At 43.2% G+C, this 16,386-nt stretch overlaps 1 protein-coding gene and 1 long non-coding RNA gene across 2 annotated transcripts in view; one reads left to right on the top strand and one right to left on the bottom strand.

The window, feature by feature from the left end:
• XPNPEP3 (X-prolyl aminopeptidase 3) overlaps nucleotides 1–13,792 on the top strand; it is a 36,858-nt gene extending 23,066 nt beyond the window's left edge. Inside the window, exon 9 of the mRNA XM_065046443.1 lies at nucleotides 12,673–13,792. Within this exon, the coding sequence (XP_064902515.1) occupies nucleotides 12,673–12,753 (81 nt within the window). The 3' untranslated portion in view covers nucleotides 12,754–13,792. The remainder of the gene's footprint in view (nucleotides 1–12,672) is intronic.
• Nucleotides 8,211–16,379, bottom strand: LOC110364379 (uncharacterized). Its single transcript, XR_002423117.2, has 2 exons — nucleotides 16,023–16,379; nucleotides 8,211–13,962 (listed from the first exon to the last, which is right to left on the bottom strand). It is a non-coding gene; the product is annotated as an uncharacterized LOC110364379 (long non-coding RNA).
• Nucleotides 16,380–16,386: the final 7 nt, after the last annotated feature.

Here is a 16,386-nt window from a genome sequence, read left to right as displayed (position 1 = left end):
TAGATATTTGACTCTTCATTTCTTTACATTTTATTTGGATTTCTTGTTGAATTTAATTTTACCTTAGAATTCCCAGGGTTATAATTCTTGGGGTTTGAATAATTGCATTATCTATAAATCACTGCCATGTTGCCTTAACATTGCCTCCATCTTCAGGTTTCTTTTCAGTTTTATAATTCAATTTCCATGCAGTATGAGGCTTTTGAGAAGACAACATTCTGTGATTCTCACCTGAGGAATGCCTTTTAAAAAAGGTGAGAATGTGTTATCTGAAAGACATAATTATTACTCTCTAAATTAAAAACTGTAAAGTATGTGAGTTTTGAGCCCAAATGTATCATTCTAACAGTTCCTTAGAAAAATAAAACAGAACAAGTGAAGCGATTAACAAAAAGGATTGTAGTGCAAACTTCGATTCCTAATATACTGATAACTGCAAATTAATCTCAGCAATTAGATATGAGAGCTATTTGCCTCCAGTGTGCAACTCTCTCTGAAATTTTAGTGAATGTTAATAATAAATTAGAAAACTGATAAACTGTTTCTCTAAGCTCATTTAAGACAAGAAATGCACCAAATGCTACACTTCTGAAGGACTTCGTTTTTAATGAATCACGAGCTAATAGAGAACTGTTGAAAATCCTCAAGAGTATTGCCTGTCTTTGCTTAATTGAGCCACTGAATGAAAGGGTGGGAGGCGCCCTTTCATCGGACAGTTTAAGCACCTTAATGGCTATTACAACCATTGCATTTTACCTCCTCAATGCGGTGCTGAGCCTGGTGGTTGGTGTGTGACAGCAGCAGATCCCTCAGTGGGGAATCAAGCCTTGATTTGGGGGCTGGGGGAGGGACAAGGATGAAACTGAGAATTGTTTCTGTCACTCATTTGCTCCAGCTGTTAACCACCCCATTATTAAAAAAGCTATGCACCTTTTTTTGCCTGCCCCCTGTCCCTCCAGTAGGCATTATAGGGAGGATAAAGAGCAACTTTATATGTTTAGTGAAGAGCTTGGATACCTGCTCTGGGTTCACTTTAGCCTTGACAGTGGAACTGTGACTATACTTCTGTAAAAATGCCTATAACTCTGAACTTCATGTCCACCTTCAGTTGCATTTCTCAGATTCCCGGAGTTGCACGATAGGGCTGTTTGCAGATTAGCAAGGAAAGCAAACCCAGAAGGACAAAGAACCAGAGAGGAAAGGAATAAAATAAGCAATGAAGCGACATACATGTTGCGTGGCTCTCCTCCGGTAGAAAGGATCTTGGACACATACACACACACACACACACACACAAGAAAATCAAGTCTTCCAGTAAACAGTGCCATCTGCTTTTTGTTCTTTTTTTACCCTAGGACTTCACGCAATCTTTGTGTGTTTAAAAAATTAGATGTAAAGTTGCAAAAGGGGCTGCAATGTGGCTCCTCTGGACCTGGATCCATGCTACATGGGGGCCTGCCCCGCTTTTTGCCATCATGTTTGTTCCAAAAAACCAAGCAGTTTTGCAGGACACGAGCATAGGCCAGACGTTATCTAAGTCTCTCATTTATTGCCTGAATCACTTGGCTTTGCAGATCTCAGACTATTCATGCCAAAGCAAAGCGAAAGGAAAAATCCAAATAATGAATAAGTGCAAAGGAGGGAACTGAGTAATCCTGTGAATCGATGTTGCCTGTCAGGTTTCATTCTGGAATCAGGATCTGGTGTTTGAGAACACACCCATCCTTGAAACTGTTTGTGATCTGTTACGTTTGATCACTTCAACCTCCTCAACAGCAAATGTCTTCCCTTGAGATCCTCTATGTCTGTCTGTTGTTCTTGCTTCACATTTGAAACCATAGAATCATAGAATAGTTTGGGTTGGAAGGGACCTTCAGAGGTCATCTAGTCCAACCCCCTGCAATGAGCAGGGACATCTTCAACTAGATCAGGTTGCTCAGAGCCCCGTCCAGCCTGGACTTGGATATCTTCAGGGATGGAGCATCTACCACCTCTCTGGGCATGATACAAACTTCATGTACCTCCAACTTTTTTCCATCCCACTTGGTAAACTTGTATTGGTCCAGCTATAATATATCTATCATGTAACAAACATACTGTGGCAGGAGTTTCCATCCTGTCACCTGATGTTTTCAGAACTTTTCCATTGGAAAGCTCGCTCCACATTGCATGCTGGAAAATATTAATTTCGCTGAGTGTGTTTAGAAGGAGAAGTGACCTTTTACAGGCCCCGTAACCTGGATTTGCCCTGAAAAAAATGTGGAGAAGGTCTGGAGGAGACTGATCCAGGCAGCCTGTTCTGGCCTCAAGCACTGACCAGGAGGGTGTCTCCGTGAGAGCTTTATTCTGTGCTGGGAGGAGAAGGGGTGTGAGCCTGTGTACACCCAGCTGCACACAGCGCCGTGTGCTTTTCCACAACCTTCCTTTTCCATTCAAACAAGGGGAAGTACATACACACCTACTTTCCTCTTTTCAGTAATTAATCCAAGAGAAGGGACTATGTCATGCAGCAAACTGGGCACACAGTGACGGGCAGCCTCTATTGCTCATTTTGAATTCATTGTTTCCTCTACCTTTGCAAGCCAGTCATATTGTTATTTCACTCTCAGTGTGCCTTGTTCCGTTTTGAATTTGGCTCTGCTCAGGCTCCTCCATTCAGTCTCTCGTAACCTGCTTGTGCCACAAAGCATTATTTCATGTTATCTGGAGATGGCTGAACTGATCATAATATTTAATGTTTCAGGAAGTTTTTAGAGCTCACCAGTATCAAGGAACAACAATTTGCATTCTCTCCTTTATTATGTGTATTACTTCTTCAAAAGAGTATTATTTACCTATCAAACGGCAAATAGAAGCGTTCTTGAAATCGATGCTTCTTGCAGATGTCATATCCTCTTCCCCCAGCTTTGAAATTGTTACATAAATTAGATTATTAAAAACATTTTTGGATCATAAAGATCTGGGCAAAATGGAAGTTGATTCCTTATTTCTATTTTTTCAATTCAAGAAACACATTAATTAAAATAATAAAATTTTAAGTAGGAGATGAACTGATTTATAACATGAATTGTATTTCATTTTATAACTGCTTAATATATAAAAGTTCTAAAGTATCCTTTTCACTGCTCCCAGGTATAAAAACACCTAAGTAAGTAATTGAGATGAGACTGGTCTTGAAGTTACCTGGCACGTTCCAGTCTCTACAAGTATGATTTCTGTACAGTCTGCTATTGCATATCATACGCTCAGCTGTATATTCATAAAAAGGCCAACTGAAGTATTGTTGAGCCTATGGAAACGGGAGCAAGTGTTTCCAGTGGTATTCGAGCAATGTTCTGGTTGTTAGGACAGGGTTTCTGCTCCTATGGATTCTAGTTCTGGTGGAAGTGACTTGAGTTCTCTGTCGTACCCTAATGAATATTGGAAATGTTAAGTATTAACAATGCGTTCAAATTGTGGAAAAAATTTCCCCCAGCTCATCTGGCCACTCCTTTACTCAAAAGACTGTTCCCTGTGGTACTGCTGCTGTACCAGTTGGAATAACCTAATGAAATTTAACAAGGGAAAGTGTAGAGTCCTGCATCTGGGCAGGAACAACCCCAGGTTCCAGTATAGGTTGGGAAATTACATATTAGAGAGCAGCGTAGGGGAAAGGGACCTGGGGGTCCTGGTGGACAACAGGATGACCATGAGCCAGCACTGTGCCCTTGTGGCCAGGAAGGCCAATGGCATCCTGGGGTGTGTTACAAAGGGGGTGGTTAGTAGGTCAAGAGAGGTTCTCCTTCCCCTCTACTCTGCCCTGGTAAGACCACACCTGGAATATTGTGTCCAGTTCTGGGCCCCTCAGTTCAAGAAGGACAGGGAACTGCTGGAGAGGGTCCAGCGTAGGGCAACGAAGATGATTAAGGGAGTGGAGCACCTCCCTTATGAGGAAAGGCTGAGGGAGCTGGGTCTCTTTAGTTTGGAGAAGAGGAGACTAAGGGGGGACCTTATTAATGTTTATAAATATATAAAGGGTGAGTGCCATGAGGATGGAGCCAGGCTCTTCTCGGTGGCAAACAATGATAGGACAAGGGGTAATGGGATCAAGCTGGAACACAAGAGGTTCCGCTTAAATTTGAGAAGAAACTTCTTCTCAGTAAGGGTGACAGAGCACTGGAACAGGCTGCCCAGGGAGGTTGTGGAGTCTCCTTCTCTGGAGACATTCAAAACCCACCTGGACATGTTCCTGTGTAACCTCATCTGGGTGTTACTGCTCCAGCAGGGGGATTGGACTGGATGATCTTTAGAGGTCTCTTTCAATCCCAAACATACTGTGATACTGTGATACTGTGATACAGACCCTGCATGAGCTTTTGCATATGGGGCCAGAAAGAAACTCCCACTTCATGAGAAAATAAGTTCTTTTTTGCCAATCTGCAGGAATGTGCAGCACTAATGGCAGAAGCTGCAGTTCCCCTTTTAATTAAAATACTCAATGTTATAAGAAAAAAAATATGCTTTCTTCACTTATTCGGCAATTTTGGAGTAAAAATAAACTAGCGCAATGGGTTTAGCCTGATGTAGGCAGCGGTCATGGAGAAATGCTTCATCCACTCGTTACTTGGGCAGTTTGTATCTTCTTGGGAAAAAAGACTTGAAAGATTTGCCCCTTGGCTGCTTTGCAGCAGTTTTCTGTGAATCATAGTAAATGCATAAAAAATAGTTGCCTCTTTTTCACACTCTTTCCCTGACCATTCAGATAATGAAATGTCCTCTCTCTAGAGTCAAAGCCAACACACATACACATGCTGCCTTGTGCACCTAGTCTTTTCCATGTAATTTGAATAAAGCATGAATATTCAAACCACTAGAAGCATTGGTGCAAAAATAATATAAAGACTGTTGTTCACAGCCGGTCTAAAGGAGTTCTTTGAACTATCGTGAGCGGTTCACTGTGTAGCCATCATGTTTAGAGGATGGAAAGGCAATTGTACTATCCGCATCCAGGTTCCCTAAATTTAAACTCGGAGGCAGTTTATACCACGTGGGATGGACAACTTGCTTTCATCTCAGAGAAATACATCCTTGAAAATCATGCGTATGCTCTGGTGACACATGCCTGTGAATCAGGAACAGAGAACAAATTTTAACCTTGCAAATTTGTGTACATCTGTTATTCCTGGTCCTGGAAACAGTTTGATTTTTTTTTTTTTTAATATAGTTTTGGATTTGCAGAGACATGGTTTCTACAGAGTACCCTGGTGTTAGCTATATTGGCATTTTATAGGCTGCTCATGTAAACTCTTGAGCTTTCATGGCTCTCAGTATTAGCTTTTTAATATAGCAGTTCATATTGGCTTTTATTGATTTAGGTTGGGTTTTTTATGTGTCTCCTAAGCTGCAGGGAATGTGGCCTACACTTGCTTGAAACTTTTCTTCTCTGTGTAAACCTGCTATTTACGTCCATTTTTCTTGCATATTCTAACAGTCTCTAAGAGCTAAACTTGCCTGTATTTGTTATGCAGATCAATTACTGCACTAGCAAACCCAGATCTCATATTGCAGGTGGGAAGCCAGAACTTTTAGATAGTAACTGGAAGTCTCTCCTACTTTTATACCGTATTTTGGTTCTTCCACAGATATAGAAATCCGTAGCTGAATTGTATAAATAAATCATTCTTAGCAAATAATGCCTCTTATTCAAAGGACACATGCAAATAATTCCTAGCCAAATGTTAGTTATTGGCTTCTAAGTGCATATACTTTTTGAAGTGACCCAAATATCACTCTTCTCTTCTGGGCATCTGAAACTGTTTAAAGCAACATGTGGTCTCTCACCCTTCTATAAGAAAAAGGCAGTTTCTAAATAGGGTAAAGAAAAATGTAATTTAAATAAAAGCGTATTTTAGTTTCGATATTCATGTTTATAAAAGCAAGTTCTCTCTCAACAAAGAGAGAATTTTCTACCTAAAAAGATCTTTCTCAGTAGTTTTTATAGATAAACTTGTATGAATAATTCAGATAGTTTAAAAAATTCTGTATGAGATACTGAGAGAGCAAATCTTACGTATTCACAAGTCTTATGAAGAAAGGATGTCCTTTCTTGTGCATTAATGTGTTTCATCAGAATTCCTGGGAAGCTGTCCAGCTATACATAGTAAATATTTCACATACCAATAAAGTGATTTCTCAGCAATTCAGCCACTCAGCACAAATGAGATTTAGTTTATGTTGAATATCTGCACCTGTTAAACAGTGAAGCAGGCTCCTGACATAAGTGATCCTTTTATGCTGTTATTTATATACTTCTTAAAGGTCCTATCTTTCCAGATTATAATCTTTTGAAGATCATAATCATAATTTCAAAAAACATTCCCAGGCCAGAATTTTTAACTTTCATATTGAAGAAGAAACGTATGTGCTTTTGAGCTAAAATATATGTATGTAGGGTTAGGATCAACACCATCAAGGGAAGGCATAAAATGTGCCTATTACTGAATTAGGCATTTGTTTTGTATATCTAATGATAAAATCAATACGTGGCTCCATCAGAGGAGAAATCTGTCAGCCTCTATCTTGCTAGTGTTCAATCAAGAGATTGAATTTGGAAGCTTTGAAGGGGAGAAATGTTTCCCCCTCTTTTGACAATCCATATTACACTAATTTGGACAGCTTTTACACAGAGCTGCACCAGTTCACTTGGGTGCTGCTTCCAATACATTTCATTAAATCAATGCAAAAGGTTGTGTTGACCTTTAAAATATATATTTAAATCTGATCAGTAGAGCTTAAATCGATTAGGAACTGATTTTAAGATAACTCTTAAGGCAAATAAGTGCGTCCACATGGGGTTCCTCAGCTGTTCAAAGAATTTATGTGAAATCCAATTTAAATTAAGCTGCTGTAAACAAAGTACTGTTGTGTTGTATGCGAGTCCCAAATGTGCTCTCCAGGTTCTTTGAGAACTTTCTTTTTAACTTGAACAGAGAACCCAAGAGAGACACAGTTAATGGAGAGAAATCTGCTCATCTTCCACGCCAGGAAAGGAGGGGCGACTATAAACCCTGGTAAGAAGCTTCCAAACAAACACCCAGGGTTCAGCTGAAAGCTGCATTTATTTGTAAACCTGTTCACTGTCAAAAGATGGGCATTTTAACCTCTTTTCTCTTGGCAGCTGTAACTGCCATGAATGAGACAGGTGGCACCAGTAACGCCACTGCTCACCAGGATCTGGCAGGAGGAGGCCTCCTCCATGTTCCACAGGCTAAAGAGATCTGAGGTGAGTTGTCCTGGTTTTGTTAAGAAACAAGTTTCTCTTTTAGTGAATTTGCCTGTCAGCTAAAACCTTCATATTAGCTGCATTTTCCTGGAGAACCAGATATATGTTTTGGTAAACATAGCAATGGAATGCTAACTTATTGATAAGGACAGATTCACATCTCACAGAGGGGCAATGAGAAACCGGTGACCAAGAAACTGACCAACTGTGTATAACATTCCATTCACGTGAATACTTCATATAAAAGTGGGAGATCACGAGGATCTCATTCCCTTTTTTCCTTTGCTAATGGCCAACATTAGGAGAGGACCTTGCTAGTCATCCCTGCAAACTGAGGCCTAGTGACAGGCTGAATCCAGCTCCGGTGGCTGCAGAGTCCAGCCCAGGACTTTGGTTGCCGGCTCTGCAGTTGCTGAGACTTTCAAGATTGGTTTTGTATATTTTGTATTATTTTCTCTATTCTTATTAGTAGCATTAGTAAAACATTTTTAATTTTTCCAACTCTCTTCTTTCTGTCCTTCTTTCCCTCCCGATTGCCTGTCCTTTGTGGGATGGGGGAGAGGCAGGGGCAAATGGGGGAAGCCGGGGGAAGAGGGGGTTAACAATACATCTGCCAGGGTTTTATTGTCACCCCGCAATCTAAACCCTCGACATGAGTTTAAAGGAAATCCCCACACTTATGCTTGCTGAGGATTAGGACACCTGAGGTATCCAAACTTCCATCTTGCCTTCAGAGCAGCTCTGGTGTCTCTTCTCTCCTACAACCTCACCGAAGACCTTTGCAGGACCACAGAGAAGCCCCTTTATCTTCATAGCCCTTAAGTCTACAGAGGAATTGCAGAGATTTTGCTCTTGCAGAAAAGAAATGGGAGGTGCAAAATGAACCATACTCCATTCTGATTCATAATGCAAATAAGATGGAATGAAACAGAAGGCAAAGATTACTTGATAATTTCTACACACCAACACACCCACAATCTTGTTTTTAATGGTTGAGTTTAAAAATAGAGTCAAATCCAAACATAAAATCATACAATAAAACACACTGTGAGAGAAAATGGGTGAAAGGAGCAAATAGAAGGGAATAGTGAGATAAATGGAGTGGAAAACTGGTTTAGCATAAGCAGCTACCTTAATTATTAATCAGACAACATGGAAATGCAAGTTGCACTCATGAGCTTCTGGAGGATATTGGTCCCTCTACCTCCCCCATCCCACTCTTAACTCAGATAAATTGTCATCTGCTCTATTTTCCACATCCTAAAACTGAAGAGAAAGTGAAGAGTTTTCCTTATACTCTCCAAATAGTTTGAATCAATTGACAGTTTTTCTGTATGAAAGGAAGAGTTACAAGGGCTCTTCCTCACTTCAGATCCCTTTCAAACTAAAGGCTGCAATGTGAAGGGCATTTGCAGAAGCTGCCCAGCAGGAGAAATGTATCTAAATGCAAAAGTAGGTACTTTGTCACTCATTGTACAAATAAAGGAAGGTAAGAGAATGGGGCACTGTTTTTCCTTCTCCAAGGAACAAAAAGGGTCTGGTAACTGCTGATGCTTTGTATGTGTGTGGTGTTGTCAGATCTTTAGCATCTTTTTCCAGCTTTCCTAGTTTTTCAAATTTATTTATAATATTCCCATTCAGACCTGCGCAACCCGTTGTCTTGAATGACTGCAGACTCGCAAAAGAGGGTTATGGGATGTGAGTGAACTTGAACAAAAGGATCTTCCGTAATAAACTTATGAGTATTTCTATATATTGAGGTAAAGAATCTAACTCCTTGGTGGTTATAGTAAACTCCCACCTGATGTAGAACTTCCTATGTGTCTTGCTAAAACCTCCCTGAAGCTCTTGCCTCTTGTTCTGTTCTTTTTTTTTTAAGTCTTGTTGATACTGCAGATGCATGGGAGAGTGTTCCTGGTGCTGGATATGGCTCTTTCTCCTTCCTCCTAGCACAGACAGCAATCAGTGAATCCTTACACCGGGCTGAGAATATGATTTGCGAATGTGGTGAGCAGAGGGAGAAATAAAAAAACCAACACAGTGACTGGAGGAGGGAGAAGAAGGGACTACATCACTTTGCAGTGGCAAATTATTGAAAGCTAAAATTACCAGAGCACTAGGCCCTGCACCTTACACTTGTCTCTCTGCTGGTTCTCATTTTCTGCATCTCCTGAAGCTGTTTGGGTTGAGGGGCTTATGCTTTCTGAGCACAGAAAGCTCGCTGCTTCAAATGGCCCTCCTTTCCATTGGGGTTCTGGAGATCTAGTTGTGCAGAGCTTTGAAATTAAATGAAAGGATGTTTGACACAGCAAGATATGTTCAAAGTATATGAACCTGCAAAGAAGTGTGACAGTTTATTAATTTGTTTTATTGTTTGGTATAGAACTGGCAGACAGACCATCTCTTGTGGGATTCCCTGACCCAGATGCCATAATGGCAGTGGAGGCCAAAGTAAGGCTGAACTCAGTATATTGTCTTTATCTAAGTGTTCACAACAGAGGGCAGTTAAATACCAGAAATAACTGAAATCTTGCTTTCTGAGAACTGTTTGAGTTAGGTATCACAGTTCTTTGTTCCTGCTTATGCTAGTATGGAAGGCAAGGGACTGCTGGTTCCCTTGCTCTCAATTTCTCTGTAACATCCATATAGTTTTTTAACCTAATTGTTGTGTCTGTGGGTGACCTAGTTTGTTCTTTCCATTCTTTCGTATCTTGCCAAGATTAAGTGGTATAATATTACTTCTTTTTTTTTTTCTTCCAAATCACATCTGAACTCCACCCCCAGCCCTCTCCCACAAAAACAACCAATGAACTAAAACAACCTTGGATTTGGATTTTCACAATTTTCAACTCCCAAATGGTACCTTTGCTATGACTCTGCTGGGCAGGGCCTTCAACAAAATGCTTTTACTGGCAGCAGCATCTCTCCTATTGTGACAAAGAAAGATAGCAAAGGCTAATTAATTTGTCTTATTGAGCAGGGCTGGCAGTTAGGGACTTGGTTCTTCCTCTGGAGGAATTCTGGGATACCATATTTTTTGGAAAGAGGACAAAGAATGAATGGGGGAAGACAAATGCAAAGCTGTAGCTGCTTGATGGTTCCCACCTCCTCTCAAACAGCATCAAAGCACTTGACTCAGTGGAGGTAGCTTCTAGACCTCACTTTGTTGATAATGCTTTTTTTCTGATTTTAGTGCTTAATCCCTCTTGGTGACTCTCTCCCCACATTCAAGACTGTCAGGAAGAAGTTGTAGATAAGAATATCTGCAAACAGTGTTCTAGTGTCTCCCACACAACAGTCTGGAACTGCCTCTTCCTGTGTTACTGAAGGTTCATGGATTTCCCAAATCAGTAGGAGTTCATTGATTTATATGCAGGCAAGCTTCTGTTACTACTTTACTTACTCTTGTGGGTTTTCCTGGCTACTGCTAATTAGCCTGGCAGCATCTTCCCATGTTGTTTACATGCAGTAGTAGACGAATATGACTACTTCTATTGAGCCATATTTTTTTTTCCTCCTTTAAAGGATAAAAGGCACTTTGAAAACTCCTTTCTAAGCAAGATACAGACTATGACCTGGTGCCCAAATGATGTCTCTAGTATGGTTAGTGGTGCTGTCTCCTGCACTTGAACTATCCCATAACCTCTTTCCTATTACCCTCTGAAAGACTTGCCCTCCTGCTGAATTACAATCTCAGCCTCTGTCTCTGACATCTCTTCAGGATCCAAGCTCAGGTTAAAGGAGTCTTTCTCTCTCAAGCCCTCACTCTTTCCCACATGTCCATTTTTTATTTTGGTTGTTGCAGGCAGTCTCACCCTCCCATCTCTTCTTCAGCTTTGTGAATAAAAGAGGAGGCCAGGCTGCAGCTGACCTACAGGTATGGTGATTCTTGGGCCCACCTCTTGTCTCCTCAGGGTACTGGAGGCACAGAGAGCCCTCCCAGGGGACCTCTGCGCAGGCTGGCTGCAGAACATGTCCTCTCCTCTGAGCAAAAGCTGGGATGCTGGTTTCTCTCGGGAGGTGGCAGCATAGCCAGATGCGATCAGCATCCGCAGCTCAGTGCCCAGAACTGCAAAGGAGGTGGCAGGGAAAAGGTGGCGTCCGATTCCTTCTGAGGTGGAGCTCCTTAGCTGGGGGCAAGGATGAGGACTGGGAGCATGGGGGTGCTGATGCATAGGAGGGGTGGCTTCAAACCCGTTCCTCAGGCAGAGTGGAATCAGCCCAATATCCTCACTGTAATGCACTGGGCTCTGTCAATTCTCTGTATCATATCAGCTGCTGATGATTGTCAGGTGTGCCGTGGGGCTGGGATGCCCACTGTGGGGACAGTGTCATTTATTGAGCCACACTCCAGCGGCTCTTTTTCATGTGTGGGGAAAGGCTGTCTGCAGGAGATTGGACACAGGCAGTAACTATCACAGGTTTTGCAAGCGCCTACTTACCTGCAGGCTGGTTCTGAGTCCTGATGGTTGTATGTTATTTTATCTGCAAGTTATCAAGCAGCTTTAGGTAAAATAGCATGAGAAAGGAAGAACAACAATTAGTCACCATGCTGTGAAATGGTACAACCTGCTCCTCTCTTACAATCTCATTTGTTCTTCTCAGTCAGATTATTGGGGACTGGAGGCCTCATTTCTCTCCTGAGGTTTTAGTAATGGATTGCAAAGCCAGGGGTACTATATGGGGTATACTGTGACCATCATCTGGAAAACATGTACAGAGGCAGGGGGTTGGGTTTCTGCAGAAACCAAACACAGTCTGGTCCAAAAATCTATGGGATCTATTGCTTAATCTACCCCTCTGGCTCTGTTCTTTGAATTTGTCTTTCCTATGCCAAGCAGACTGAATCAGCTGGGGATGCTACAGAGCCTTGGTGGGATGTTGTTTTCTTACTTCACAGACTTTGAGAAGTTTTGTGGCAACATGGAAAGACAGTAGATTTAGTCTTGCCCCGATAGTAATTTGTGAATGCTGTCTGTGGGTTTGGGCATCCAAAAGCAAAGAGTATTGGAAATCTTAACTTAGTCAATTCAAATGGTTTTAGTAGCATCAGCAGCCGGAGGGCAGCCTGCTAGCTCTATAGTTCTTTACAAAGTAATAAAATCTGCTTGATTTTTACTCTTTGGTTTGCAACCACTGTATACGAACTAGTCTCATGTACCAGGTAATTCCTGCTTGGAGCTGCTTAGGGCACCTACACCTTAAGCAAGTAGCAATGAGAAGGTGAAGCACAGAAAGGCAGCAGAAAAACTTGAGGTTTGTAGGCACTTAGAATGGGGTCACCTCCCCTTTTTGCCCTGCTCTTTGCTCCTGGCGGTTTTGGAAGGCCCATCCCAACTCTCAGGACAGTACAGTAAAGGTGTTGCTCTGAAGAGTGCTTGAAAGTGTCGCAATTCTCTGCTCTCTTTCAGGACAGTTTCATTCCTGAGAGTGACCCAAATGCCCCAGAGAGATCCTGTAACATCGGTGTTTGCGCTGAGGACGAGCCATGATAACGGAGGACACGCCACCTGGCTTGTCTGCGGGGCTGGGAAGGGGAAAGCAGAAGGCTCAGACAGCGAGGACTGGAAAACAAAGCAACTTTTCCTGTGTGCATTTTCTTTCTGACTCAGTTCTGGGGAATCCTCCTCCTGCCACGTGGATCCCTCTGTTGTGGTACCTTGGAGGATCGAGTTTTGTCAGTACTACCACCAGGCTCTCTGCCAGGTCCCTGCGTGGGTTCAGCTGTGGAGAGCCAGGGCCACAACCAGCTGCCCCTCCATGAGCGGTTCCACAGCAGCCGGGACAGGCGCACTTTCACAGGGTGCGTGTATGGGAAGGGATAAATCCCATGCAGGAAAGCGTCGGTGGCTGCAGAAAAAAACACACCAAGAGAAGGTAAAGCAGAAAGACCATAACTGAAGTGCAAGATAGTAGTTTTGGAAGGTAATTGCACTGGAGTCACCAGGTTGTAGGTACTTTGTGTATTAGAACAGCTTTTGGCAACTGGGAGAGGGAGTTAATCTCATTTTAATCGGGACAGACCATACAGCAGTTGCCATGTGTCACCTCGTCTGTCTGTCCCACTGCCTTTTCAGCTTGGCAGTCTCCTTTTATTCACCTGCATGCTCTGGTAATTTGAAAAATGATCCATTCTTTGAAGCATCCCTGGTAATTTGGACCACAGTGTTATATTTATTTTGAGGCTGGTGCTTTTCAAAGCTGCAGCCTTTCTTTCCGCAGCAGGGACTGACACCTCGCTATAGCATACAGCCCTAGGAAGGGGAAGACAGGTCTGAGGGGCTGCAGTTTTACTAGGAGGAAACAAATTAGAGATGGCATTAAAATCACCAGAAAGCATATTATTTCATGTACAGCAAAGATAAAAAGGGTAGCTCAGACCTTTTTATGAAGTGCAGGAATATTAGGGAATACCATCACTAATTTCACTTTGTGAAGCACATCAGAGATCTCTTGATGCACTTCCAGTTGTTGGTGTTGTATATCTGCATCCATGTATGAGTAAATACTAATTAAATAAGCATGCATATATATTTTCTATTCTGCTCTACGCTTTCTGAAAACACTGTTGCCTTTTTAGCAAGACTTACCTCAAGATCTGCATTGCTATTTTCTTTTTGCTGCCAGATACAGAAAGATCATATGATTGCTGGCTGCATGGCTTTTACCCACTGGCAACCATCTCCTCGTGGTGACATCAGCTGAGGTGGGAAGACTATAATTTTATATTGCACTAGTCATTTAAAGTGAAAATTAATGTTAACATTTCTCTAGTATGTATATGTTTATTGAATGTCCAGGATTCCTACTGAGTAATGCCCTACTGGGGAAAACCACATACAGATTTAGGGTTAAAATTAATATTTCTATTAAAAATCTTACAAATTCTGTTTTGAAAAAGAGCTATTTTCATGAAGGGGAAAAGAACAGTTTTCTTAAGCACTCATCTCTCATTTTCAAAATACTGTTTTGCAGTGGCCTTCACACTGCAGTCCCGAATAATGAGCAAGAGGACAAAAACCTGAACCTGTGCAGTTTCATTTTATTGCTGCCAATAAGAAATGCACCATCACTGAGCAGCATCTGGGGAAAGGGGCAGTTCATTAAAATGGAAGCTTTCCATGTAGATAACCAGGTGTTAAAGGGTGTATAAACGAGAGGGCATTTTTCTCCTTCAAACTTACTTTTACTGTGTGTGCAACTTTCAGGCTAAACCTGACCCTAGAAACGTTTAGGTATGTGCTTCACTCACAGCACAGGTGTTACATGCCTTTCAAATACAAATCCCATTGAAAATAATTCCAAAGCATCTAATGGCAGCATCATTTTGTTCTTACTGCAGGACCCTACTTCTTAAAGTTTGTTCGGACACTTATAGACATCTTACCACAGAGGTCAGTGGATCTCAGGTAAAAACTGGATGCATAGAGCAAAATGGTTATGATGGAGTCAGACTGGAATGGTGCTGCTTGGCCTAAATGCTTATGATGAGTATAGATACTTCTTGCCTGTATATGTGCAAGATAATGCCCTCTCTATGCTTCTACAGCCTTCTCCTTCCTGCATCAATGCAGCAACACAGTATACAAATTGATTTAAAAGGGTTGATTCTGCAGAGAGATAGCACATCTGCAAGGACCTGCGAAGCTCAGTGACATTTCAAGACCTGCTGGGGAGCATATTGGGGAATACTACTACTGACTTTCTCAGTAAAGCACTTTGACCGTGTTGTTGGAGAGAGGAAGTTCCCAGTCCTGGCTCCCATGCCTGTTGTCTCCATCTTTACAAAAGAACAGGCAGGGCTTGGGCAGCTCTAGCAGCACAAGTAAATTGTTAATTATAACAATTGTTAGCCTAATTTGCCTGCTAAGAGGAGCAGTCTGGACAGTATGAATTCTTGCTCTAGCAATTCTGATATTCCATTTAAAAAAAAAAGGTGCTAGCAAACCAAAGGGCTACAGTAGTAACACCAACGACCCTACCTCATTCTGCACTGGCTGGATTTCAATCAGGATGCAAGAAAATGAGCAAAAAGATTAGGAAGGGCTCATGCCTTCACAGTAGCACAAAGAGACAAATCCCAAGTGATTTTAGTGAAACACAAAACAAGAATGAGAGCCCAAATATGCCAAGCAGCTGTTGGGGTCTGGGGTGGTACTTAAAAGCGATCCTGCAGACAGGGAGCCAGACTCCCCGTAGGCTGCTGCCTCACCCAGCTGTGCAGGAGCCAACCTCGCCTGTGACTATCATAGAATAGTTTGGGTTGGAAGGGACCTTCAAAGCTCATCTAGTCCAGCTCCCTGCACTGAGCAGGGACATCTTCAACTAGATCAGGTTGCTCAGAGCCCCGTCCAGCCTGGCCTTGAATGTCTCCAGGGATGGGGCATCTACCACCTCTCGGGGCAACCTGTGCCGGTGTTTCGCCACCCTCATTGTAAAAATTTCTTCCTCATGTCCAGCCTGAATCTCCTCTCTTTTAGTTTAAATCCATTACCCCTTGTCCTATCAGAACAGACCCTCCTAAAAACTCTGTCCCCATCTTTTTTACAGGCCCCTTTTAAGTGCTGAGAGGCCACAATAAGGTCTCCCCGGAGCCTTCTCTTCTCCAGGCCAAGATGGAGCACACGGGCACCGGGCAGGCCCCGCCGCAGGACCCGCGACAGATCAGGGCAGTTTCCCACACAAGCGCCCGTCACCTGCTCCATGTCCCTTCCTCGCCCGCCGCTTCCCGGGCACCGCTCACCCCTCTACGGCCCCGCACCTCTCCTCGTCTTTCTACCACCTCGCGGAGACCGAGAACCCCCCGCCTGAGGCGAAACCCGGCTCCCCTGGCTGCCGCGGAGCCTTCCCGGGGGTTAACAGCCGGGCCAAGCAGCCCGGCCCGCGGCATCTCCTCCTGGGCTGCAGGCAGGCAGCGAAGCGGGCGCAGAGCCGGCCCGGCCGCGCTGTTCCTTCCCCCGCGACTTGGCTGCCGGGTGACAGAGCAGCGCGGGCAGCCCCGCAGGCGCGTGTGCCTTTAAGAGCCCCTTCCCCACTGGCCTGTGGAGCGGCCCCGCCCCTCGGTTTGTGCAACCCTGAGGTACCGCCGCGCGGCCACGCCCCGAGCGGCCCAGGGACGCGCCCTC

This window comes from Columba livia, chromosome 1 (assembly GCF_036013475.1).
Source record: "Columba livia isolate bColLiv1 breed racing homer chromosome 1, bColLiv1.pat.W.v2, whole genome shotgun sequence".
NCBI lineage: Eukaryota > Metazoa > Chordata > Aves > Columbiformes > Columbidae > Columba > Columba livia.
The sequence above is the reverse complement of the archived record's forward strand: the minus strand, read 5'-3'. Positions and strand labels throughout refer to the sequence as shown.